Below are 27,078 nucleotides of genomic sequence, written 5' to 3'. Positions count from 1 at the left end.
ACATGGTGGCGCTCGCTCCCTTTTCTCGGGCCGAAGCTACTAAAATCAAAGACAATACTAAGCAAAGCCAGCATCCTATGCTCATCCACCTTCATGCTGGTCGACCACTTACCGGGATTCAAAAATCTCCTGCACATACGTAAAAATGCCTCATTATTTACCTACGCCCCGGGTCTCTTTATATACTCAACTTGATCGGCAGAAGATCGAGCCAAATCACCCTGTTTGTGAAACATCGAGATGAGACTTGAGGAGTTACTTTGCCTCCGCCATTTTAGAAGGCATTTAAGAATATGTTTGATATTCTTAAATGCCTTCTAAAATGGCGGAGGCAAAGTAACCTCGAGTCCCATCTAGATGTTGAGCATATATATAATTGTTCTTCTCTGTCTAAAATCTTTCTAATTGTGCAGGCTGGTGTAGCGCCTCCTCCGCCCCGTGTTGCAGGCCGCTGTGCCTCATACAGATGGTTAACAAGTATTAATTCTAGATTTCGTCAGTGTTTTGGCAAAGTCTGTCCCCAGACCAGTTAAAGCGCTTTCATTGTTTACACTTCTTAAAATTGTTGGGGAACTGCGGGAGGGCAGCACTTTGATTCCTTGCCTCATGCACTTTGATTCCTTGCCTCATGCACGAGTGTCCCCGGAGCCGCCCCTCCCCCCCCCCTTCACTCAGAGGGTGTGTCTTGCGTCATGTCTCACCACACGCTAACACTTGCACAGCTGCACCAGCCGTTATTAGAGCCCCAGTGAGTGGCTGAAAACACGACCGGGAGTAGACATCGCACGGGTTTAGGACAGAGATCTGTGCACACGGAAACTGACGCTCCAGTGAGTCTCACACGAACACACATACTTTCCTTCTCTCGCTTCTTCTTATCCTCTTTTCTCATATATTATTCTCATTTCTTTTTCTTTCCCACTTCATTTTCTTTCATCCTCTAAATTCCTTTCCATTCTTGTAGATATTTATTTCCTTCTCTATGAGTGTCGCACAGAGACACACACTTTTCTTTCCTTTTTATTTCGCTGGTTCAAAAATCATAAATCTCAAAACGTCTTTTCCACCTTTCAGATAATCTGTTTTTTAAATGCTTAATTTTTATTGATAAATGCAAAGATCTAGAAACAACGGTGCCACTTCTGCTTTGGCTCCCAAGATCAATGTGTATGTGTCTAGATCTATGTGTGTGTGTGTGGTTTTGTATGTGTGTGGCTGTGTGTGTATGTGTACGTGGCTCTGTGTATGTATGTGTGGCTCTGTGTGTGTGGCTTTGTGTGTGTGGCTCTGTGTAAATGTGGGTGGCTCTGTGTGTGTGTGGGAGGCTCTATGTGTGTGTGTGGCTCTGTGTGGGTGGCCTTTTTGTAGGTGGCTCTATGCGTGGGTGGCTCTGTCTGTGTGTGGGTAACTGTTGGAAGGCGGACCCCGAGGAGTCAGTGAGACCACTAAGGGGGGGGCCCTCTCACTGCACGAAGTAGCCGAGCGCTGCCGAGAAGTCTCCTGAGAGATCCTTCTCCTATCACGTACTAGCACAGTAACACCACCACACAGGACTCAAGGAGGTTGTCTGGTGACAAGCAATTCTTTATCAGCAATAAAAAGGTTACGAGGTCAATATTTACACGAAGGGATCGAGGGATCCACCAAAAGTCTCAATGTCTCTTTGGAAGGGTCGGGGTAGCGGGACAGTCTTTGGCCGGAATGCGGTACGAGGGTACCTGGGGCCCAGTTCTTATCCTCAAGCTGGAGGACCTCCGGATTTCGGATGGGTCGAGCCGCGACGGCGTCAGCAGGGCTCTGGCGTACAGTTCGTGGAGAGCCGAGATTCAATCAGCAGGGCTCTCAAGATGGTTTCTGCTCAGCTCGAGCCGCGACGTCGTCAGCAGGGCTCCGAGGAAGGCTTCAGCGAGGTTGGGCCGCGACAGCGTCAGCAGGGCTCCGATGTTCCAAGTGGTTCAGAAAGGGTTCACAAGAAGGAGCCGCGACGCAGTCAGCAGGGCTCGTGATGGTTCCGACAAGAGTTCTTCTCCGTAGGGTCAGCCGCGATTCAATCAGCAGGGCTCTCGACTCCGGGATACAACTCCCGAGCTGTGGTGGGGTCGCCCCAGATATAGGTCTGGAGCCCTTTGATGTCCGGACCTATGCGCCCGAGGGGGCGGAGTGGCCGGGTGGAGGTGGCCAGACGCCCAGCAGGAGAGGCGCCAGGCCCATGGGAGTTGCAGGGCGATCACACCTCGAGAGGGGAGGACAGTTGGGGGTCCCATCGATACTGTCCTCCGCCGGGGGCGATGAATGGTTCCTGCGGCACCCCCTGGCTAGTTCGTGGTGCCTCGATGTCGGGGCTTCGCTGGGGTCGAGGCCGGGTTGAGCGGGGTCGCGCCGGCTGGTGCACGGTGTGACGTGGATGCCAACAAGATGGCGGAGCCAAGAGGAGTGTGCGACCACGTGCAGCTCCGGGTGAAGGGCCTTGTTGCAGTTCAGACGGGTGGCCTGTGCCGGCCGGGGCGGGGAACGGGCACAATCCAGGGGGTTAAGGACCACGCCACGAGGCCGGGTCCAACAGTAACTCTGTGTGTGTGTAGGTGGCTATGTGTGGGTGGCTCTATTTGTGTGTAGGTGGCTCTATGTGAATAGCTCTGTGTAGGTGGCTCTGTGTGGGTGGCTCTGTGTGGGTGGGTGGATTTGTGTGTGTGGCTCTGTGTGTGGGTTCAAATGCAATAGGTCTCGCATTTGAGAGAGATTGAGCTATTGAAATTGTAAATAACAATGCCGTTTCTTTAAATGTTTTAAAAACAAAAACATAAACAAAAATAATGTCACGAGCAATGCCAATAGCTCTAACTTTAACAATGCCGAGACCATTGCATTGTAAATGCTTGTTCAGTTTGATATAGCTCAAAAACGAGTACCAGTTACATTACTCAAAGACATATTAATGTTTAGAATCACAGGATGTTGATCCAATGTGAGGCTCAAACCTGTTTTCTCAGCTCGAAAGTCAGCAGCTCTAGCCTTACGCCACAACCTTACCCACAAGAACAGAAGCCTTTTCAATAATATATACGACTAAGCCATAGTGGTTGCCTATTTATCATATGCAATTTACAATTATTGACAAAGCCCGTAGCCCTGGCTTGTTGTAGGTGTAATGTTACTTGTTGTGTTATATGTCTGGATCAGGGGCGCAACTAGACCCGAACTTCCGTGGGGGGGCTAACACTCTCAGCCAGGGCTGGCCTAACACTGTTCTCACACGGTGTAACAGTCTTTGGCACCCCTCGCCCATTTCCTCCTTCTCCATGCATTCCCTCACTACCACTCACCAACAATGCACCTCATCTCTCTATAGCACCTATCTGACAAATATTTCATTTTTTATAGCGCTACTCATAGTTTACTCACACTCAGTTCTGTGATCTGCATGGTACACGTTCTTTGTAGCAGGCACATTAACCCGCTGTGTGGGTGGCAACAGTGCCCATGTGAGTGCACGGTGAGCGATGCAACAGTGGGAGGGTAGGGTAAGAGGATTGACTGCAGGGTTAGCGAGGTGACCATATGAATTTAGGTGTGGATGTAAGTGCAGGGTCGGATGAATGAATGCATGGTTAGTGATGGGCTAGTTTGAGTGAGATTGCAGATTGAGCAGTGAGGGGGACAGGTGAGTGAAGTGTCACCTTAGTGCACGGTGAGCAGTATGCTCGTGTGACTGCAGGGTAAGGTACAGGGTGAACAGCACAAGTGCATTGTGAGTGCAGCGTGATCACTGTGAGTGCAGGGTGAGCGGGTGAATGATGTGAGTGCATGGTGATCAGTGTGAGTCCATTGTGATCGCTGTGAGTGCAAGGTGAGCGTGAAAGTGAAGGGTGAGAATGACGAGTGATTTGTATGAATGCAGGGTGTATTCACAGACATTTGAAGTAACTCAGCATTTTATTGCCAGCGGCATAGGGTTTCAGATATAAGTTGAACTATTGCTATTATGGCATTAATCAGGGCTTGAGGGTGGAGAAATAAATAATGTGCTGATCCTGCAACAAACTTCCAGTCTTGTGATTAGAGTTGCCAGCTCATTAATTTTACGGTACAACAATAAACAGTTAACTAAAGCCGTATTTTCAGCACTTATTTGTGCATACTTCGAACAGCAAATATAAATAGAAAACACTTTTAATTGTGTTCTAGGGCCAGAATGATCCATGACTGATAAATAAAGGGAACAAAGACAGAAAAGTCACATTACAAATGAATGAATACTATTTTATTTATAACCTTATTTAGTGTAAAGACGAGGGGGGCTGGGGCTCAGAGGATACTGGAACCAGAAAAAACACAAAATACCAGGGGGCAGCACACTATGCTAAGTACAGATTTTTAGCTTAAGTGTTTGTAAGCCACCTCCTCATTTACATCGGCCACGCTCCTATGAGAGACCCCCAGCTTTTTCATCCAATTTAAAGCCGTGAGCTAAATAAAAGTGAAAGAAAAAGAAAATCTAAATGACATAAAATACTTTTACGTGCAACATTGTTATTGCAGCAGTTACTACAAAAAAAATAATCATAACAAGTAATAATATTCAAAATAATGTATCATCCAAAATTGTGCATTATAAAAAAACGTCAACATTTGAAAGGCTTACAGGTATATATGCTAATTGTGTCACTCGGTAATGGGAAGAGGTTGGCAACAGTTTTTAAAACTATATGTCTAAAAGTTATCACTCACTTGAGTATGATTGTGCCGCCGATAGCAGTGCCTACCATTGACAACGGCAACAAATACTTATTCATGGTTGGGTGATCAGGGAAAAACCTCGAATCCCACTTATGTCTATCCTGCTTTCTTTTTTTCTGAACCATAACCCATGCTGAACTGCGCGCGCGTGCGTAGTGAGGCTTGACCCTATCGGGTTAAATACTCTGTCTACTCTGTCATTGCCGAGGTCATGTTACCGCCGGTGTTCCAGTCATCGTTTGTCTGGCCAGAAGAAGGCACCCAACCATAATGATGTCGGTGTTTATAATACAAAAGAACACCTGAAAAGGACAAAGACATTTTATTTTCAAATTTGCAGACCGACCCCACAATTAATTCAACTCCTCGAAGTTTTGCTTAACTGGTAAATAATTGCAAAAGCACCATTGATTATCAACAAATAGTTTGTTCTAGTTCTCAGTTTAAAAAATATTAAAGGCTACTAGAACATCGGCAACCAGCACCATTTCAATATGGCCAAAAAGTTAACTCATGACGGCTGGCTTACGTGCCATCACCGGTCCACGAAATTAAACGACAGCCATCTTCCAATGGAGTCGTTTAAAATCACAGAAGTAGGAAAACGACAGAAAATTGGGCCAGTCAGGCAAAGGATAATATTAACTCAATAAAGAAATAACACTGCGTTTAAAACGATATATTATTAGGAGACTTGTGCTTGGTTACTGGCTTCCCGCAACAAATATGATATAGCAAGATATTAAACACACATATCACAAAGTTGAAATCAGACCGGCATTAGGACGCATGTAAATAATTAAGCAATCTATGGTTTGCTGGACCAACAGAGGTGAAGTGCCGTAAACGTCTGTTTACTTAACGAATGGTGCATTATTATTTTAATGTGCTTTTTGGATAGCATCGATCCATAAAACAAGCAATGCACACTAACGTACAAAACAGTAATCAATGAAAGAAGAAATTGTAAAACAAGGATGAAAAAAAGAGTATGAGTATCAATTTGTAGTAAATGAATAGGGAGCGCAAAACCCTAAGGTCAAATTGCTTACTGTACTTAAACCACAAGCCCGTGGCCATGTAATCACTGCTAGCAGAGAGGCGCCCCCCTGCCCCGCAAATTGACGACTACTTCATAAGTATTTATTTGATCATAATACATTTTTTAAAGAAATACTAATTGTCCATGGTTGTATACCTAGCGCCCTGCATAGTGGAAATAGGCGCTATGTAACTGTTACAATACCCAGTCCTTCCGATAAAGAAATAATGCATTATGTTAGGGAGCAACATCACAATTCACCTTCAAGATGCACAATTCGCACTGGCAACAATCTTGTTTAAAAGACAATATATTGAACCTACAAACGGCTATATAACCATAACGCAAAGTGCAGTTACACCTCCTCAGGTGAAGGTTTTCCTAGTTCAAAGTCACATAAAACATATCTGCTACCTATGTTGGTGTCTACTGTCCTCGACAGCTGGTTTAACAGTAGGTTCGTGGCCCACACAGTCTTAATTTCATGTTTAATATTTCTCATACTATGGGAAAACAGTAACTTGCGACCCTAAACATCTGGCGTAGCTACTCCGTCACTTCCTGTTTTGAACTTTGCCCGGCGGATATGGAAAGAGTGGGCGGGGCAGATTGTGGACTCCTCTCTGCGCGTGCGCAACAGCCGCTGACTTCTGTGACTACTGGAGAGCCTGAATCCAAAGTGTCACCCACTATACTCACTACCCCCGCCCCCTGCAGCCCTCCGCAGTGGCTTGTCCACCAGCGCCGCCCCGCGGCACCAGTGACCCCGGGGGCAGAGGGAGGCCGGGCGGACCCAGCGCTCCGGGCTCTCCTACCGGGGCCCGCCTCCCATGTTGCCCCCCCCGCTGCCCCTGAGCCCCGGGAGCGGCAGCGCCATGCAGGCCCAGCAGCTGCAGTACGAGTTCTTCAGCGAGGAGAACGGACCCAAGTGGCGGGGACTGCTGGTTAGCGCCCTGAAGAAGGTGAGGCGTCGGTGTGTACACACTGTAATAATGTTCAATGTGCAGGCAAAAGAGGAACTCCAAGTCAGGCAGCAAACACCCCTATTGGCCAGCAACTTGTTGCCCTTGCTGTTATTTTAAGGACCTCTTATCGCCAATAACCTGTCACCTCCACCTACTGTTGAGTGTAAGGGTGGTATTCCAGGAAAATTTCCGCCTCACTGTTATCGTCTCTTAAGCTGTCACAGACTTCTTAGCTGTCAAGTGGCCCTATGTCATGTATGACATCTACTATATATATCACATTTTTTGTGGGCGAAAACGTTTTGCATGGTAGATCGATGGGGTGCAGAAACCAAGACTACAATGCACTTACTTTGGGAGTCTGTTTAGAGTAGTCGCCATTCTCACACGTGGTTGCTTCAGATAAAGTCAAAAGACTACAGAGGGAAGGGCAATCCGACTATTGAGCATCTTCTTGCTGAAGAAAGAAAGCCGCTCATGGGGTTTTTGAGCATGGCTTTGTTCATAGGAATTGTTTTTATATTTCTATGGCAGTTTTGAGAAACTCATCCGGTTCTTTGGTGTCAACTTACTGTTTTTGTCAAACTTTTGTACTTCGGGTTACCCTTTGCAACAGTAATATTCTCCCTAGGACAGTGGTTCCAGCCAGCAAAGAGGGTGCAGATCTAATGTGGAGACGAAGGGCGTTCCAGAGTTTAGACGCCCCTTCTTGGAAGCTACTACCTTCCAATCTAGCTTTCTTGAACCTGGAAGGAGTAACCGAGTATGAACACAAATATCTGAGGTTCCTCTTAGGAATATACCATGAGTTTTTCAAAAATTCTGTACCATTGCCATGTAGGGCCTTATACCTGAGACAGAGATTTAAATTTAATGCGGTTTCTGTCAACCAGTGTAATTCTTTTATGGCAGAAGTCACAGACTGATATTTTGGCAAGTTTAGCAGGTGTCTGGCTGCTGAATTCTGCAGCACCTGTAACTTGTTAAATGTTGTTTCTGCAGGTTGGAGTATAGGCCATTACAATAATCAATTGTAGATAAAATGATGACTGTTTTCCTTGCATTAACTGGAATATAGGGCAGAATCTTTCTATTGATTTTTAGCATATTATAGGAAGTGACATCCCTAAAGCTGTAAACAAAGTACTTAATTGATGGCATGTCGAGGGAGATGACCTCCATATTTCACTGGATCCCCACATTCCAACACTCCCAAAGTAAGCGGAAGATGCCTGATTTATTTTGTTACACTCGTTAATAGTTTAGTTTTTTTCCAAATGCTTTTTACACCATTGCAAGTTATCCGGAAAGTACAGTTGTCCTGTCTCTTAAACAAACTAAGTGCTTGGAGAATAACTTTACGAGTGGCAGGCTCCTTACCTGAATATCGCTGGGGAGCTTGAGGGGACAGACGCCCTCTTCCTTGGGCTGGGGCGGTCGCTGTCTTCTTTCACCGCCGCTGTTGCTGCAGACTTGCCGCCACACGTAGGGAGTACAGGACCACGACTCCCAGGACTCTCTGTGACTCCGCCCCCACCCGGCAGCACTTCCGCGCCCGGAGGCGCTAAATTCAAACGGCTCCCTCCGCGTCGCGGGACGCGCGCGGGCGGCGCCGGGCTAAGCCCGGGCAAAGGGCGGGCCCACTGTGGCCCTCAGAGGCCAGAGGAGACTGGGCTGGGCCAGAGACGCTGTTTCAGCAGGACCACGGCATATATAGTACAGGTTGTGGCACACATTAGTAGTATGTCTGGACTTGTCTATAGTTTTTAAGTGTTTACCTATATAGGACACCAATAGCAGATGGTGTAATTGCTATTACAATTCAGTAAGCTTTATTGGGGGCTGTGCCTGTTGATAATATGTTAAAACCTAAGCCTCCTTCTGGGCCACGCACTTTGGATAACTATCTGGTCCAGAAGGTAAGTAAGATAAATTCTGAAAGGCGACAGTCATTAGGGAAAAATAGTTCCCCACAACCAGAGAGCCCTTTTAGGGGTTCATCAGTTTTTAGTTTAGAGGATGCGAACAGTCATTCCAATATTATAATTTCGGATGTTGTAGAGATGGGACAGTCCGATTCTGAGCAAACCACCACCAATGAGGTAGAAATAGGAGATAATCCTGATACGGTACTACAATGTTCACCGACCCCCGCAGCTCGGCCAGTTAGAACATGTAGGAAAATTCCTAATGAGAAGGGGGGATTGCGTAGCGCACGGAAACGAGCAGACTCACCCGTTAAAGTACTTGAAACAAATTTAATGGGTAAGTCCAATAAGGTTAGTGTAGACGAGGATATAATAACTAACCTAGAGGAGATTATTAATTCAAAGATCAGAGGCATTATAGACCCACTGGTATCAAAAATTGATGAATTAACAAAAGAGGTTGCAAGATTGGGCGGATTGCTTAGCAAGGTCTTGGATAAACCAGGAGGGGTGATCACTGCCACAACCGCCACAATTAGCAATCAATGTAAAGGTTATACACAGGGAGACCCTTCTATTAAGGCCATAGGCAGTAAAGGAAATGTCAGTGTCGACCCCATAACATCTCAAGGGAGTATTCACTTAGGCAGTCAAGCTACGCCTGTTATAGGAAACACAAATGGATGGGAAGAAACTAACAAAAGGTATGCTGTTCATCTCCCACCTGAGTGTGCTCCATACGTGGTGGTATTAACAAATGTACCGCCGCTTGATAATAGGGGTCATCAAGAAACACATGATTCGTTAAAAAATAAATGTCTATCATGGCTGAATAGGCAATGTGGTTTCCCATTGAATTTTTCTGATAATGTTTTGACTACCAGGAGAGTCAAATGGATAGGGAGTTCTAGGAAAAGCTCAAAGGGGGACTGCGTAATTGTAAATTTTAAACATCCGCAACATGTTACTACAGTCCTCCTAAGAGCTGCATCTCTCCCAATCTCCGAAGGTAATATAAGTGCCCGAGCGCTAGGTTACTTTTATAATCATCTTAATGCCAACCTACGGGACAGTACTAGAACTATTACTTACCCGCCCACCTCTAGGCCTTATTTTGATATTCCCACACAAAATAGATTCCATGCACTTGGCTCCCTGGACTCTAATGATTGACATATACAAAAGACGGAGATATGTCTGGCAAGGGAGGAGGGACCCGATGGGGCCGATCATGTGGATGACCGTGCTCCTGAAGTAATACTTAGTGTCTCAGGATATACGCCTAATCAGATTGAGGCTGAGAATAATCAAGAGTGTTTTGTGAATTCATGCAATTTGGGCCAAACAAGTGGGGTTGTCAATGCTGATGGAAATGTTCAAGGTTCCGCCAATGGGTCTACTACCAGATTAGGTATATGTTCCAGATTGGTATGCTGGAATGCAGCCGGTCTGAAACCCAAGGGCTGAGATCCTGGTTGGGAAACTTTTATTAATAGGTATGATATTTTATGTTTCCAAGAAACCTGGTGTAAAAGTGATGTTGACTATGAAGGATTTGTTTCATATAATTTACCAGCATGTGGAGAGGGTCCGGGAAGAGCTAAGGGGGGGTTTACTCACCCTTGTTTCGGTCCACCGTCAAATATTGGTGATAAAATATGTACCGGTGGGTGATCTTGTCCAGATGCTTTGGATTCGTGAAGGCAAAAGCCGCAATATCCTTCTGATCAATTATTAAAACAATATTTTTGATAGCACTAGGAGTAGAATAATAACTGATTTGGCTAATGCTATTGACACCCTGAGCTTGGATTCCAATGTTGTATTTGATATTATTTGGTGTGGGGATTTTAATACTTCATTATGTGAATTATTACCGACAAAGGCATGTGGGGTTACTAATAATGCCGGTTGGGAGGTTCCACACTTTGGTCATGATATGTATGGAGAAACTGTGAATACATTAATGGGGTGCCTTGACTTGGAAATTTTGGATTGTTGTAGGGACAGAAATGGTTTACCTGTCCCCACATTCAAGAACTGGCGCTCTAACTCTGTAATTGACCACGTGTTGGTATCTTCTAGTATTACCGATTGTTTTGCCCCACTGGAAATTGAAATAATGGACACAAGTGACCATAACTGTATTATTGTGACCATGACTTTGTGGGAGGAGAATGTTAGAGAAGTGGGGACTACAGTCGAAAACATAGAAGCCCACCGGGCTAATGGGGTAAGACTTAGGTGGATAGGGGCAAAAGCATCTGAACTGAAAACATCCATTATAAAGATGAATTTAGCAGACATTGTTTTCATTTTAGAAAATAGATTGGATCATGAGCAGGTCTTATCTAGTTTTATAGGGATCAACACTGCCATTAACACGAAGTTTACAGGTGGTAATAGGGGTTGTTCAAAACCTGGACCTGTTTGGTTTGACCAGACCTGTTCTGCTGCTTTGACTAACCTTAAGCAGGCCCTAGCAACAAAGCCTAGGGATAAAAAGTCAGTAATAATATTAAGGTTAGAGTATAAAAATGCCATTAAAACTAGGAAGATAGTACTTCAACATCAAGCCTGGGATTCTCTCAACCAAGCGGCAGAACTTTCTAATGGTACGTTATTTTGGGCAACAGTCAACTCCCCATTCCTTAAGGAGACAAATACACCGGAGTTAACAGCAAATGTCTCCAGTGAAGGATGGATTACTCATTTTTCAACCATCTTTGATTCAGGTAAAAAAACTAATGCCGGCCCATATAGTTGGCCTATATTACCACTCGAAATCTCTGTGGAAGAAGTTGAAAGGGGTATTAGGGCAAGCAAGGGAGGAAAGGCCCAAGGCCCGGATGGGGTCCCAAGCGAAGTGTACAAGGAAGCACCGGAAGTATGGGCCCCCTTGTTGACTGTTGTTTTCATTGCCGCGGTTTGTATAGAACCACCTCCGACTTGGGAGGAGTCTATTATCGTACCAATATATAAAAAAGGATCCAGGTCTGATGCAAAAAATTACCGACCTGTCTCATTACTGGATTCTTCCGTAAAAGTTATGAGCAGGATTATGTTGGTAAGATTGGAAGAATGGGCAGAGCAGGATGGTATTTTGGCAGATAGCCAATATGGTTTTAGGAAAGGCAGGGGTACGCTCGATCAATGCATTAATTTAGAATTATTGATCGGGAAGTATAGTGATGCAAAACCTGGCCTTATATATTTGTGCTTCGCTGATTTAAGCAGCGCTTTCGACATGGTTGACCACTCAATCTTGTGGTCAACCTTGTTGAAACTGGGTGCGCCAGAGGGCATAATTTATTTTCTTGCCAGGATGTATGAGAGATTAAAAACATGTGTACGTTTTGGTAGGAGGGGAGAATGTACCCCATACTTTAGCGTTAAACGAGGCATAAGGCAGGGTTGTGTTTTAGCTCCTCTTTTATTTATTAATGGAATTGATGCTATTTTAAAGGAAGTTAATGCAGATGCTCCCATGATAAATGGTGTATCAGTGCCGGTGTTACTATACGCCGATGATGCTGTGTTGTTGTCCAGAACTCCGGTAGGGTTGCAACGATTGATGGATAGTTTTGCTTCCTTTATTGACAACAAAAAATTAGTTATTAACAAAAGTAAAACATACACCATGATCTGTGGTCCAAAGAAAATAAAACAGACAACGAAAGGGTTTTTTATTGACAACGCAAAAGTGCAGCAAGTGGACAACTTTTGTTATTTAGGTATAACTTTTTCTAGTGACAAAAAGTGGACCCACGAATTTAATAACATACGCAATAAAATGGCTAGAAACGCCAATGGAATTTTTAGATTTGCTCAGAAAATTGGGGACCGCAGGACCAGGGACATGATAAAAATTTATCAGGCAAGATGCGTAACAATTGCACTATATGGGGCAGGAATCTGGGGTTATTGCTGCGCACATAATTTGCAGCTGGAAGAGAATTTCTTCCTTAAAAAACTTTTATGTTTACCCACATCGGCCTCTAACGCTCTGAGCCATCAGGAACTATCTGTGAACTATCTACTTGACCTTTTGTCACTTAGACCTTTGATGATTTGGCGGTCTATTTGGCTGAATGAGGAGAAGTCCTTTACTAGGTCTATTATCCAGGACTGTTTGCGATTAGACAAAGTTATAGCAATACCCTGGATTAAATATATTATTGTGTGTTTCTCAGATATTTTTAATCTAAATATTGTAACTGATCCGAATGCTGTTTTATTGATCCCCAAAGTAGAGTTAAAAAGGGTCTTTCTAGCTCATGCTGAGAGTAAGAGAACTGTTATCGCTGGTACTCGGTCCACTGTTATGTTTTATAACAGATATTTATCTATGGATGGATTCCCTGTCTACCTAACTCTTGTCACTAGACCGACGCATAAATTTGTGCTAACTAGACGCAGATTTGGAATAGTGCACCATCTGGTGGCCCATCCGATAATGAAAAAACATCCATCAGGGCCTTGTAGATGCGACGGGATTTCCAAGCAGAGCACAATGCACTTTTTACTATTTTGTAAGCTGTACTCTAATTTTCGTATTGTCTTGCTTAAAACCATGTTCGTGAAATACGGAACACGTACGGTGGAGCACGCAATGAAATTGATTTTTAATTTACAATCTGCGGATGTATGTTTTTATACCGCCACTCTTTTAAACAAATGCATCAATTCCAGGAAAAACATGTGTTTTTAGCTGTACAAATGTCATTTTATTTGTGTAAACGTGACCATTGTTTTAAACAATTATAGTGTTTTAAATGTATTATCGTGTCTGCCATAAGTTGTTCGTATTTTGTATATCTTGATTCTATGATTGTGTATGCTTTCATGGTCATTAATTTGTACCGAATAAAGCTGAATTGAATTGAATTGTATTATTAAGTATTGACATTTGTACTTGAATCATAGGTACTTCCAGTACACATTTCTTTCAGTAGACACATATTTCCGGACAGGCCTGCACTCTCCTGGAGCACAGGGAAGTAAAACACCATATACGGCATAATGTCAACATTTGGAAGCAAGAAAGAGGGACGTTTAAAAAATAAATCGGAGGGATTTATTTTATTTGCATTGATTTGCAGGCAAATTTAGGGAGGAGACCGCAAACATAAAGCTGCATGTGTTAAAAAAATTGTGAGTCACCCTACTAAGACAGATGTGTTGGCACATATGATATGGATAGAAATGGAAGTGCATGCAAATATTCTTCAAGAGCAGAAACACTTTGGCAATGGGGCCTACATGCATACAGGTGTTATCTAGCACTGTAAGTGGGACAAAAAAGCTTGAGGGGGTACTCTAAAAAAAAAAAAAAAAAAGGCTTGGGCAAAGAAGTGTAACTAGGAATATTTTATTAGTGGCGCTGCCTTAGTAATACAAAACACACTGCGTATATGATTATAATACCGTCATCATCTTCATCCCAATTATTTTCAGGGAGAAAAATGCAAGTACTCTCGAGGCATGGCTTACATCCACCCCACCCTTCAAATAAAGTAACAGTGGGAGCCAAGGGCAATGACCAGTGGGTCAAGGGAGCCGCGGGCCGAAAAAGTTTGTGAACCACTACCCTAGGAGTTATGCACCCAGTTTTTGACCCCTGCTATTATTAACGTTATCAAATTGTCGTATTCTCTGGTGTTAGAAACCTCTTTGGGGTGTTTGATCAAGATCTTCTCCGTATTGTTGAATATAGCTGCAAACATGTAATTTGGAGAATGGTATATGCAGGGGTTTAAGTGGGATGGGTCATGCTGGTGTTCAGCACCAGCAATTCTAAAAAGCAGATGCCGACACAAGTCCTTATTGGGCTCTCCATTTTTGCCTCCATTGTTAGGGTGGAAAAACATCTTAACTCTGCAGCAATGTCGCTCTTCACTGCCTTTGATGTAACTTGAAAGAGACTCGTTATAATTCTTTCACAGTCTCATCATGTCAGAACTGAAGCATTTTCAATATTCTATATAACAAAGCCGTAGTTGTTGCTTATTTATCATATGCTAATAACAACCATTGACAGTCAATAGTCCTGACATGTTGTAGGTGTAATGTTACTTGTTGTATAATGTATCGGGATGCAATGACAGAAGCAGCAAAATACCAGTTGGGCTGCACACTATGCTAAGCACAGATTTTTAGCTGCGGTGTTTTTAAACCAAGCCCTTAATTACATTGCACACGCCCCCTTGAGAAATCCCCCCCCCAGTTTTGTCATTCCACTCAAAGCCCTGGGTATGACGCCATCACATCAAATATCTAAATTCGTATTTTGTTTACAGAAGAAGCAGTAAGGGACATTAGTGTGAGTGCTTCTCATGAGCATCGTCTGGGTGTCTCAGAGCTTTGATTGCCTCTAGTGGTACATTCTTGTTAACATTGTGAACTACTCGTACATAGTCAGTGGAGCAACTTTCACCAGGTGAAGCAAATGAAGCCTCTCTTTCATCTTTATCCTTCACTGTCTGAGCAGAACTAACATCAACTCGAATTAGGCGGCCTGGTAACTCTATACCATGTCTTGGGTCAAGAGAGTCTGAGTACAGCTGCTAAACTGCGGGTGGGAGGGGGAGTGATATACAAACCATAACATGTATGATAATCGGTGAGAAAGCTATGCCAAACAGTTTGGATCAAACATGTTGAAAGGACAGTTGATGCAAAGGAAGTTCATTATGTCACATTTGTCTAAGGTTTGATATCCAAATCAGTTTAAAGTCCTAAATAATGCCCACATTGCTTGTTTTGGTGGCAAATTTAGGAGAGAAAACAAAGTAGGGGTAGAATTACTTGATTAGGAAGTTCAGCCCACAATGCAAAATATTGAACCCTTGTAATTTTGGTTGCTTTCTTTCACAACATGGACTTGATTTACACGTTCATAGTCCCTTTTTGTATAAACATGTCCTATAGAAGTTTCATTTTATGCATGGCTGTTGAACAAGGTATTTGTAGTGAAGGACGTATTGCTGTAATCCATGTCTTTGTAAGTTGGTAAATAGATATTGTCCCTAATTTTCTTCACATCATTGTTGATGACATTATTTGCCAGTACAATCTCTATTCTTGATATGGTTGTTAACTCCTTAAGCATGCTCCAAACACAACCCCCTGGATGTTTGAAGCTAAGCAAGATCAAGATTAACAGCACACTGTGTTGCCCTGTGAACAGTTGCATATTTTATGATAAACTGGTTTATGAATTACCATTATATTTTCTCATTGCTTTTGTTGTCAACCGCACGTACGTTTCAGTTTATTTATATTTATTTACTGTGTTTATAGCTCATACATACTTTACAATCAAAACAAAGACTTTGCTAGTGAGTCTTCAACACTTTATTAAATAATCATCCTTCTTTGTGTCTCGAATATAGTGAGGTTACATTAAGCTCCTTTGAGAAATCTCTTAAATACTCCAGTGGATTTCAGGCAAAAATGACTTCATCAAGATGCTAACATTTCATACATGTTGAACATAGTAACAATACAACTATTCAGCGTGATATTAAGAGATGCCTTCTGTAAGAAAGTAGGAACTGCTTCTTATGGTTACCCCCACGTTTTGCTTGATGTGATACTGTTTTTGACTAGTCTGACTGGGATCTTTCTGATCGGGACCCCTTTCTATCTGCTTTCTCCTAAAAGTGTTGTGTATGTACTTAAGTACACCCCGATTGGATACTGGGATACCCTTGTCAGTCCCTAGTCTATGGTACCCATGTACCCAGGGCATAGATACCCCAGAGGTCTCCTATGGGCTGCAGCATGTATTATGCCACCCATGTGAGACCATTCAAAATGGAACTACAGGCCTGCGATTGTAGCCCGTGTAAGTTGGTGCTTGCACCACTTACGAAAGATATAGGATTCCTATATCTAAGGGTCACTGCACTTAAAACCTATAAGTCACCTCTCTAGCAGGCCTTTACAATCCTAAGGGCAGGGTGCTTGGTTCTAAGTGAGAGGGTGCCCCTGCATGAGCAGAACACCCCTGCAGCCTACATGTTGTCAGTGAAGCAGCCATGTACTAGTATAGCGCTATGTGACAGGGCGATGACCATTTAAAAAACGGTTGCAACGAACCCTATCGTGATTGGTGTCAAACATGTTGGAATCATACCCTCACACCGCTACCGGTGTGGTAGATAAGATTCCACCCACCGGGAGAGCCATTTGTGAGGCTCTGTGTTCTCGGTACCAGCCTTCTAGTCCTGGACAGCACAAAATGGTTGCTGCTGACCAGAAACACATTTCTGCACCCCTGCTGCTGAGCTAAGCTCGAGCAGGGGAAGACAGGACAATATGCATCCTGTCACAGGGAGGTGTGCCCACCTCCTAGACAGGATTTAGTGTATTAGGGCTGGGTGGGTGCGTTTGCCAGCGCCTGAAAGTCTGCGTGAGGGGCACATTTGGTGTCCCTGTGCATAGTCCAGTTTAAACCACTCCTGGGAGTCGTTGGCTCCCGCTCTGGTGCAAAACTGGACAAAGGACATGGGAGTAACCTCCCCTTGTCCAGACCCTCCCCTGGGAGGGTCCCCTAAATCTTCCCAACCCTTTCCTTAGGGTATTTAAGGGCTTAACTGGGTGTAGGTCCCTAGATTTGTCGTGGACAAGCTTCAGAACTGAAACCACTGCACTTCTACAGTCTGGGCTCTCTGAACTTTGCTTGACTTCATTTGGGCCTGACTTCGCCTCCCTTTCAGTCTGCAGCCTTGTCTGTGCCTGTGCACCATGCAAAATCCATGCAGGGCCTTTGGAGAATCCAAGGCACCTGAAGATTGGAGTGAAGGAGTCACTCCCCTGCATTCGCAGGCACCGCAACCCTACTGACCGGTCTAATGATCCCGAGCTCCTATGGACTCCGAAGGGTTCAACAACACAGGATGTGGGTTTCTACGTCCCTCAAGGCCCGAGCTGCCCTCTCACCCAGTTTGAGGCCAGAATCCCTCGTGGGGGCTGCAATACCCGGACCCCTGTGCACCGCATACGTTTGCAAGTGCAAATGCTCGTTGGCAATTTTGCAGCAAGTGCATTGAGTTCCAAGTAGCTCCAACCTCTGGCAACTTCTTCTGCAAAGATCTTCACCCACATCGCACTGTGTGCTCCGTTTTGTTTTTGTAAAGCTGCATGAGGTCTTGCGAATCCAGTGTCTTTGACCTGTGGGTCCTGTGGAGGGTCAACTACGTCTTCTTTGGGCTCCCCTGATTGCTCTGGGCTTGCCCTGACTCCCTTGCTTGTGGTGAGTCTCCTGGGCCTTGCCGGTCCTCTTCCTGCAACGTCTTGACCTCCTGCGTGGGTTGCTTTTGCCAAGGCTTGTTGGTTCTCCCGCTAGACACCTATCCCTCAGCACTTGACATCCTTCGTGGGACAGCTCGTATCTGGCTCCTGGTTGTCCTCAGCGTCGCCTGCTCCCTGCAGCTGCAGAGTCAAGGTCATCAACAACTATCCTGAAGCACCGACTTCGGTGGGCATTCGTCTACTGAGCCCCTGGTATGTCTCGTGGCCCAGACTCTGTCCCCTCTGCTCTCAGGTACACTTCATCAAGAATACATGTTTGGATTCCCACGGATACTTTCTCCTCTTCCAGCAGTGGCACTTTCCTGAAGTCCTCCTTTGGGTTCGACAGCGGTTTCTGACGCCACTTCACACCTATGCACCGGCTCCCCTGGGAAAGTAACTTGGGTACTATGGTATCCTACAGGGGGTGGCTCTCCTACCGTCTGTCTTCCTCGGGGTTTCCTCAGGGTCCACTGGGAAGGGATCCCTAATCCTTAAAAATCCAACCACAACTTACACGTAGAGTTTTAAGGAGCCTGCGGTCGTCTTCTCCCACTGCACACGTCCTCTGTGGGGTCCCTGTCTACTTACCATGGGTGGTTCCTTGGGTTCTCAGCGATTCTACAACCTTTCGACTTTGTCCTGACTCGAGTCGTGGTTCTTATACCACTTTCTTAGTATATGGTTTGGGCCCCCTTTAGGACTCCCTGTGTATTAGTGGTATTTACTGTAATTTCTTTTTGCTATAGTATTGTGTGCTTTGTGTATATCTCCGTGTGGAGGATCCTGACCCGTACTATATAATAAATACATCGTTTTTTAAATACCTTGTGTGGTTCTACACTATAAGATTGCATTCTGGTAAAACAAGCTGCTTTACACTCCAAGACTAAGCCTGAAGGCTGCCCTCCACAGCTACCACTTGGATAGCTTTCTAATGTTGTCTGAGACCTCTTAAAGCACCATAAGGGTTGTCTGGACTGGTGCAAGGTGCCCACTCAAATTAGTGGACATCATATACCAGGCCAGCTTCTCACACATACCCCCTGTAAAATCAATATTAAGTAAAAAAATAAAAAAATAAAAAAAAAGCATCACACCTTCAAAATACGAACAAGGAATCGAAAAAGTAAAGGTTTGTAAAAAAACCTGTAAAAAATGAAATGCGTATGTTGTATAATATGCTCATATATGTTTGCAGTTAAATATTTGTTTTGACAGACTACTAAACTTACTCTTTCACCAAAACTAAGAGCAGAACACTTTTTTAAAGAGCAGGAGTGATGATTCTTTTAAAGCACATCCCACAAGTCGAGTCACAGGCAATTTGGAACTTGGGCATTATTCCAGGTATTTTATCATATATAGTAGACAAACTGCAAAGCTACAACATGTTTTATATCTCCTTGACCTCTACAAGTAGAAAAGTTCAGGGCGGTTATAGTGGGGAATATTATAGCAACACTAACAGATGACAGCTGAATGGTATTCCTCAGTATGCACATTTCCATATTTCGATTTTCACCTGAAAGTTCACTAGCTTAGACTGACCTCAGCATGTAGAGAGTTTAAGCACTGGTGGCTCTACGTCTGCAGAGCTTGTTGACATTTCTTTTACTGGAAATACATTTATTTTACTGGAAAGTCTGATCGTGAAGGATGTCTCCTAGAAAGGTGTTTTGTTAGATCTGTGATTGACTAGGGTCCTTCACAAGCTGGGATTTTCTGTGAACCCGTGTAATCTAAACTCAAACCAAGCAGGAGACATAAGTTATTGGGACTGGTGTTGGATGTTTCTCATTTGAAGGCTTTCACATATCCACAGAAGATCCAACACCTAAAAGGCGACTCCTTAAGTGTTACTGAAGGAATCTGCCGTAGTAGTCCGCTTCTGAAATTGACAGGCTTTCTGGGATTTCAATCAAGGGTGATACTGCTACAGTTATCACTTAGGCTTTACTGTTCACAACACCAAAGTCAATTTATGGATCTGTCTTAACTGTATATTGTCTTACCATACACTGGTACGGTGGTGTATTTATAGAGTGCCATTTTATGATTGTGTTAGGATCATCAATGACAGGATGTAGGCCCATTTAGGAAGCCCTGAATGTGAGCGCCTTTTGATCCGAGATTGACAGTTTCTCATCAGTTTGGTGCAGCTGCAGATGATCAGGTTGGGTCTCACTGATTTTCTTCCTTGAAGGCAAGGCAGATGCCGATGGACATGCTATGATGCACTATGCCAGCAAGTGCAGGGAAGAGAGCTCCTTAAAGGTGTATATGAAAGGGTGGATTTTCTGACAACAGCTAGACCTGCAGATACCTCAATGTCTAGATGTTTCTTTCAGCAGGCGACAGCAAAGTCTGAAGGAATGTTGTGATGCCTTGATTGTCTTCAGATGAATAGAAGCTTTATTCCAATGTAGTCCCAAAATAATTTGAGCTTTGAGTGATCAATAGGTGGATCTTTTGCAGCATGTCAGAGCTCGGTTCTTGTTATTCTGTTTATGGGATTTTTAGAGGATGGATACTCTGAAAGATGAAGTGTAGGTCCACTGGTATTACAATCAAAATTACAGTCTGGTTTATGCCTTTCCACTTTTCCAACTATTCAAGTGATTGTTTACGTGTTCAAGCAGTTCTTTATAACAATTTGGCGCCAGATTGGCTCAGAAACGTGTGGTACATAGTTCCCAGATTTCTCAGCAAGGGAAAGCTCATTATGCAGACTATCTTTCTGCCACTGGAGGGGGCAGTGTGTTGTTCCTGCACCTAACCAACAGAAGTTGTACCTATGGTTTCTTGAGAATTAGGTTTGTCAGCCATAGAAGCCACACTTTGGTGCTCAGCATTATGATTTGCTGTGACAAAAACACCAGTTTGCTGTGCAATTGTCAGTGTCTGAGATGCTGTGTATTCTGCAATTGGAAACCCCTTGATGAATCTATGGCTTCATTTTCTGCAATATTGGATTTTGATTTGTGAGTTTGTAAGATGGTGCTTTCCATCTTTTTGAGGAAACATGATTATTCTACGTTTGAGACCTTTTAGAGTTATCAGATCTTGTATAGATGAACAGGGTTCCTTCTATGCCTTATATTACTCCTGAAAGGAATCTCAATTTGTTTCACTTTGAGGGCTCTGGAATTTTATCCTTCAGGTAATTGTTATTTAATTACAGTATCCCCCAAACAACATTTTCTGGATGTTAATACTTAAGATAGCATGGTAAATGAGCAGGGCCACTGGAATTAGGTGGATTTTTAAAAGCTGGGTGGCAGCTTGAATTTGTACTGTGGACTTTCCTCAATTTAATTGGGGTTCTAGCCCCTAGGGAAACTCAAATGCTGGTGATCAGAGCTTGACGGATTAGTGACTTCTACCTTGCCCTGCAGTGGTAGCTTTCCCACCAGTCCCTGTGGTTGCATTACCAGTGAGAAGCTACTCTACTGGGCGTATACAGCAAAGCTTTGAGATTTTCCTCAGAGTAGCGTGCATGATATGGTTAGTTGGCCCAAATAAGAAGGAAGGTTTTGCCACTAAAGCATATTCCCCCAGTCTCCAACAAAAGAGGATATCTTGAGAACAAGGGAAAGGAGGGAAGGGCCCATGTAGGTCGACGCTTGAGGCCTAGCCGTGACCAGTCGTTGTTGTAGACTCATGCATTGATATCAAGAGGAGTGAAGACAGTACCATGAGGTGGGGGGGGGGGTAGTAGGGGAAAGGTCCCTCTCCTTTGTTAGCGTAGGTAGCTTCACTATGACGTTTCAGCCCCATGTGGTAGAAAAGCGTCTTCAAAGAGCTGCAGTGTGCACAAGCGGGGGGGAAGGAGCAGCAGTGTTCTAGTTTAGACGGATGTAGTTGCAAGGGTTGTCATACATGTGTGAATTTAGTATCTGAATGTGTGATGCGGCAGATTAAGCGCTCCATTGCCATGGTGTCTCGTCATAGGTGAGTGAGCCACAGCGAAGCCGGTGGGGTCAAAGGTTTTTTCCATTGCAGGGCGATGACCTGTTTGGCTGCCCCTAACGTGCAGGATCACACGCCACTCAAAGTGCGTCGTAGCTTTGAGAATTTGAGGTCCGATCCCCAGAATAGTTACCTGCGGTATGCTCTGGATGGGGAATCCCACAGTATCTTTGATGTGGCTCAGCACCTCCTTCCAGAAAAGGGTTAAAAGCGGGCAGAACCACCAGATGTGGATGAAAGAGTCTTGTGTCAGAGTTCCAATGCCCGCACAGGGATGAGGAAGTGGGGAATATACTTTGCAGCCGGACAGGTGTAATAATACAAGCGGATCATGAATTTGTAAGCTGTCTCCCGTTGGGTGATGCTTCTGTATGTCTTAGGAATGTCCTGCCATAGCTGATCCTATTGCTCTGGAGGGATGACGTCTGGGGTGTTAGAGTGCCACTGCAGTTGATAAGGGTGGAGGGGTAGAGAATTGGAGTGTTGGAGGACTTTGTATGTACGAGAAATCAGTCCTCTCGAGCCATCAAAGGAATGCACAAGTGTCTCGGAAGAAGTAAGCGGGCGTGTGGCCCCTTGTGTATTAATGGGTGTATGTAGCCAGTGTCGGAGCTAGTAATATTGCAATTGTGCCGTGACGGGAAGGTCAAAGTTTTGTATGCATTGATCAAAGGACTTAAAGGGTTCCCCCTCAAAGAGATCACTGATCGTGCAGCCTTTCCCTTTCCCCAACATAATATAAACAGTGGTTCCATAGGGAAACAAATAATTTCATTAACAATAAATCAAAATACACAGCATATACAAATCAATTAAATAATCAATATCAATCAAAGATATGCAATTTAGATACAGAAATTTATTCTTTGTGTTTAAGTTAAGTATCAACTTTCAGAAATAAACATGATCAAAAGAAGAAGATAAGGCTGTATATACAATATTTTGAGAAACGACGCAGTGACCAAGTGAATAAGGTGACTTAGTGCAATAAGTGACAATGTGAATAGTTACAATATATACACGTGTTTACTAAATAAAACCAAAATATATACAAAATTTCTTATTATGAAAAGTCCTTAATTTCCTCATGGGTATACAATAATCCTTGTAAGGCACATGTCCTATCTTTTTTTAACAACAAGGAAATCCAATTAATAAGGGACTGGAAAGCCGTCAAAGTTTCGACCCTACACCGAACACTATTTGTGAGTAGTCGTATCGGGTCTTCTTCAGGACACAGGAGATGTATAACAGCCTAGGATATAGGTGATTAAGCAGGTGTACCCAATAGTATCACAGTTGCCTCTTGTTGTCAGTCAAAGGGGAACGAGCTCATAAAAAGTCTTTGCTGAAAAAAGGGGGGCCTCTTAATCTGCTGGATTAGTTTCTTCTTTTTCCTCTCTCTCTGTTTTATTTCTGCTTTGATTAACAGGACTTTTTCTTAGTTACTGACTTCAGAGTTAGGACTTTGCGTATGACATTTCACACATAGCCACAGCCACCAGGACACAAATTCCACTGATGGTCGTCGATTGCTTCTATCCCTCAAGAGGAGCTCAAGTCATTTGAAACATCCAGCAGAAAGAAAAAAGAGAGAGAGAAAAAGGAAGAAACTAATCCAGCAGATTAAGAGGCCCCCCTTTTTTCAGCCAAGACTTTTTATGAGCTCGTTCCCCTTTGATTGACAACAAGAGGCAACTGTGATACTATTGGGTACACCTGCTTAATCACCTATATCCTAGGCTGTTATACATCTCCTGTGTCCTGAAGAAGACCCGATACGACTATCACAAATAGTGTTCGGTGTAGGGTCGAAACGTTGACGGCTTTCCAGTCCCTTATTAATTGGATTTCCTTGTTGTTAAAAAAAGATAGGACATGTACCTTACAAGGATTATTGTATACCCATGAGGAAATTAAGGACTTTTCATAATAAGAAATGTTGTATATATTTTGGTTTTATTTAGTAAACACGTGTATATATTGTAACTATTCACATTGTCACTTATTGCACTAAGTCACCTTATTCACTTGGTCACTGCGTCGTTTCTCAAAATATTGTATATACAGCCTTATCTTCTTCTTTTGATCATGTTTATTTCTGAAAGAGTTGATACAGAAATGTATTCTTTGTGTTTAAGTTAAGTATCTAAATTGCATATCTTTGATTGATATTGATTATTTAATTGATTTGTATATGCTGTGTATTTTGATTTATTGTTAATGAAATTATTTGTTTCCCTATGGAACCACTGTTTATATTATGTTGATGAGGCCCAGGTTCCTTGGGTTATAGGGTTACCCCTGTTTCTTTAACCTCTTTCCCTTTCCCCAAGCAGGAAAGAAGTGAAGTTGCAAGGCTGAAGGAAAGATGGGGTTCTGGGCCATTGGGTTGTTGGGAGAGGGGAAGGAGGTAAGACCCCTGCTGACAGCAAGCTCATCCCATATGTCCAAGACGGTTCTTGTGGGGGTAGCGATGTAGGCACTACATGGCCATGATCGCTTCGGTCACCAGGCCAGGTCCCAGAGAGGCCTGCATGCCACCACTCTATCCATATGAAACCAGTGTTTCTCGCTTTTGTGACCCCTCACTCCGACATGTATTGCAAGTGTACTGCCCAGTAGTAAACAAGGAAATTGGTACAGGCAAGCCCCCGATCTCTTGGCAACATTAGTATCCTATTGGAAAATCGCAGTCTACCCTTACCCCAAATGAAGGCGTTCAGTTCCCTCTGGAGGCTTACAATATCTGTTTGGGGAATAAGCATAGAGAGCATTTGAAAAGGGTAGAGTACCTTCAGCAATATTGACACTTTCACTGCGTTGAGTTGACCTAATCATGATAAAGGGAGCGACTTCCAGCGCCTTAGGTCTTCCCTAATAGAGTGCCGCATTCCAGCTAATTAGCTTGAGACCACGAGGCTAGTGAGGAAGGCCCAGGTACCGAAACGAGTGAAGCCCATTGAAACTGGGTGAGAGGACGTAGCTCAAGGACCTCCTGCGGGGGGAGTGTGATTTAGCACCTGCGATTTAGCTGTATTAATCTTGAGGCCCCAGATGTGCTCAAACATGTGGAGAAGTGAGATTAGTGCAAGGAGGGAGTGGAGAAAATCCTCTGCGAATAGGGCTACCTTGTGGCCGTCGCCACCGAAAGTGATGCCTTTGATTATGGAAGACCGACGGATGGCTATCGCAAGGGGTTCTACTGCTAAGGCAAAAACTAAAGGGGATAGCGGGCATCCCTGTTGGGTGCCTCCCTGCGAAAATGCACTGTAGGGGCAAGGAGTTGGTTGACCCTAATTTGTGCCGAAGGAGCTTCCTCGGCGCCAAGTGAGAGGAGACACGCTGGGATATTTCGGCGCTGGACCTTCTCCACCAGGTGGGCTATACGACGCATAGTATCTTCCCCTTGGCAGTGGCGTATGAAGCCCACCTGATCTGGGTCTATAGGGAGGTATGGCTCCAATCGGTTTGATAGGAGTTAGGTATATATCTTGGCATCTGTGTTGAGGAGAGAGAGAGAGAGCGGTAGGATGTGCATAGCATCTGGTCCTTCCCTGGCTTAGGTATAAGATCTATCTCAGACCTAGTCATCGTCAGGGTCCAGCTAGTACTATCAGAGAGAGCGTTAAATAGATTGAGGAGGTAGTCTTGAATTTGGGGAAAAACTCGTGTCAAAAAGGTACCCAAGTCCATTGGGGCCTGGGGTCTTACCTACCGGTAGGGTTTTCAATGCCTGTTGGAGCTCATCCAGTGTAAACGGGGCCTCCAAATTTTGTGCAAGAGATTGGGCGGAAGGCGACCATGGCAGGAGGCAAGGAAGGGAATGGTCTCATCCTAGGACGTTTTACCTTGTCTATATAGGGCGGAAAACCATAATCCACTTGTCCCATTTGGTGCCATGCAGTGAGGTTACATACTACAAACCTATTTTCATTATACCAGAGTTATAAGTCTTTCTCATATTGCAAGGACTCTTATTAGCCTTTCTCAACATACAGTGGCTTGTATTGGGATAGGATTAATCAAACATCCTACTGACTATAGCAGATTCTGAATATACCAGTGATTTTTCTCAAATATTTGAATATTCACAGGCTCTGCATATGAATGGGCTCCATTAGGTTAGCTTTTTAGTTCGCAGCCTACCAGACTACGTTGCTGTGTGGTATGTGAAAGACATCTTTTAGGAGCTTCATATAGTTGACCTGGGAATGCATTCTGCTTGTTGCTTGCCATTGGCTTTGTGGTTTGTAACTCCTGTTTATCGGCTTTCCATTTGCTGGCTTTATTTGCTTTAGGCTCCCCATCTTGAGCTTGTACCTCCCCATGCCAAAGCCGAGATGTTATTATTATTATTACGGAGCTTGTAATGCGCACAGCTACCTCGAGGGGTTTCCCGGCACAGGGTGAGAGTAGGGGAAGAAAGGGAGAGAACAGTAGCACAAGTTAGAAAAAATAGGTTTTTAGACCCTTATGGAAAGCCAGGATGGATGCTGAATCTTTCAAAGCAGCTGTCAGGGCGTTCCATTGAATTGTCCCTAAGTAGGAAAAAGAACGACCTTTCATGCGAGCCACTTGGGTTTTTGGTACAACAAACCGAGTCTGCAGAGTGGATCTCGTGGGCCGAGAAGAAATGGTAAAGACGGAATAAATCCCGGAGGTATTTAGGAGCAGATCCTGATTTAACCCTGAACATATAGCGGAGGGCTTAAAACTTGATACGGTTCGACAAAGTCAGCCAGTGTAGGTCCCGAAGAATGCTGGAGACCTAGGTGCACTTGGGAAGGTGATAAGGAAGCCTAGCTGCTGCATTCTGCATGAGTTGCAGTCTGTGGATAGTGGCTTTGTTGGCTCCCAAATACAGGATGTTGCCATAATCCAGTCTAGAGATCACAAGAGCTTGGATCACTGACCTTTGAGCTGAGAAAGGCATAAGCCATAGGATATTTTTTAGCCACTTGAGAACAGCATAGTAGGTGGACGTCACCGTGGCTACTTGGTGTTTAATGGAAAGTGATTCATCCACTATAAAACCCAGGGTTTTAACACTGCTAGGGGTGGGAAGAGCTCCAAATTCATCGGGTCAGTGCTACTGCCTCCAGAGATCAGGCCTTTTGCCTAGAATCATAACTTC

The 27,078-nt window shown here is 44.0% G+C and overlaps 2 protein-coding genes across 3 annotated transcripts in view; one reads left to right on the top strand and one right to left on the bottom strand.

The window, feature by feature from the left end:
- Nucleotides 1-4,887, bottom strand: part of RDH13 (retinol dehydrogenase 13) — a 163,049-nt gene extending 158,162 nt beyond the window's left edge. The window contains exon 1 of one of the 2 annotated variants that reach the window (XM_085611595.1): nucleotides 4,729-4,887. Coding sequence is in view for 1 of the 2 variants with exons in the window: in XM_085611594.1 (XP_085467720.1) it covers nucleotides 4,729-4,862 (134 nt within the window). In the remaining variant the exon portion in view is untranslated. The remainder of the gene's footprint in view (nucleotides 1-4,728) is intronic. The other variant, XM_085611594.1, reaches the window with a different exon arrangement.
- A 1,480-nt stretch (nucleotides 4,888-6,367) lies between these two features.
- The window catches only part of SOS1 (SOS Ras/Rac guanine nucleotide exchange factor 1), a 556,506-nt gene continuing 535,795 nt past the window's right edge, over nucleotides 6,368-27,078 (top strand). The window contains exon 1 of the mRNA XM_085611592.1: nucleotides 6,368-6,741. Within this exon, the coding sequence (XP_085467718.1) occupies nucleotides 6,610-6,741 (132 nt within the window). The 5' untranslated portion in view covers nucleotides 6,368-6,609. The remainder of the gene's footprint in view (nucleotides 6,742-27,078) is intronic.

Source organism: Triturus cristatus, chromosome 6 (assembly GCF_964204655.1).
Source record: "Triturus cristatus chromosome 6, aTriCri1.1, whole genome shotgun sequence".
Classification (NCBI taxonomy): Eukaryota; Metazoa; Chordata; class Amphibia; order Caudata; family Salamandridae; genus Triturus; species Triturus cristatus.
The sequence above is the reverse complement of the archived record's forward strand: the minus strand, read 5'-3'. Positions and strand labels throughout refer to the sequence as shown.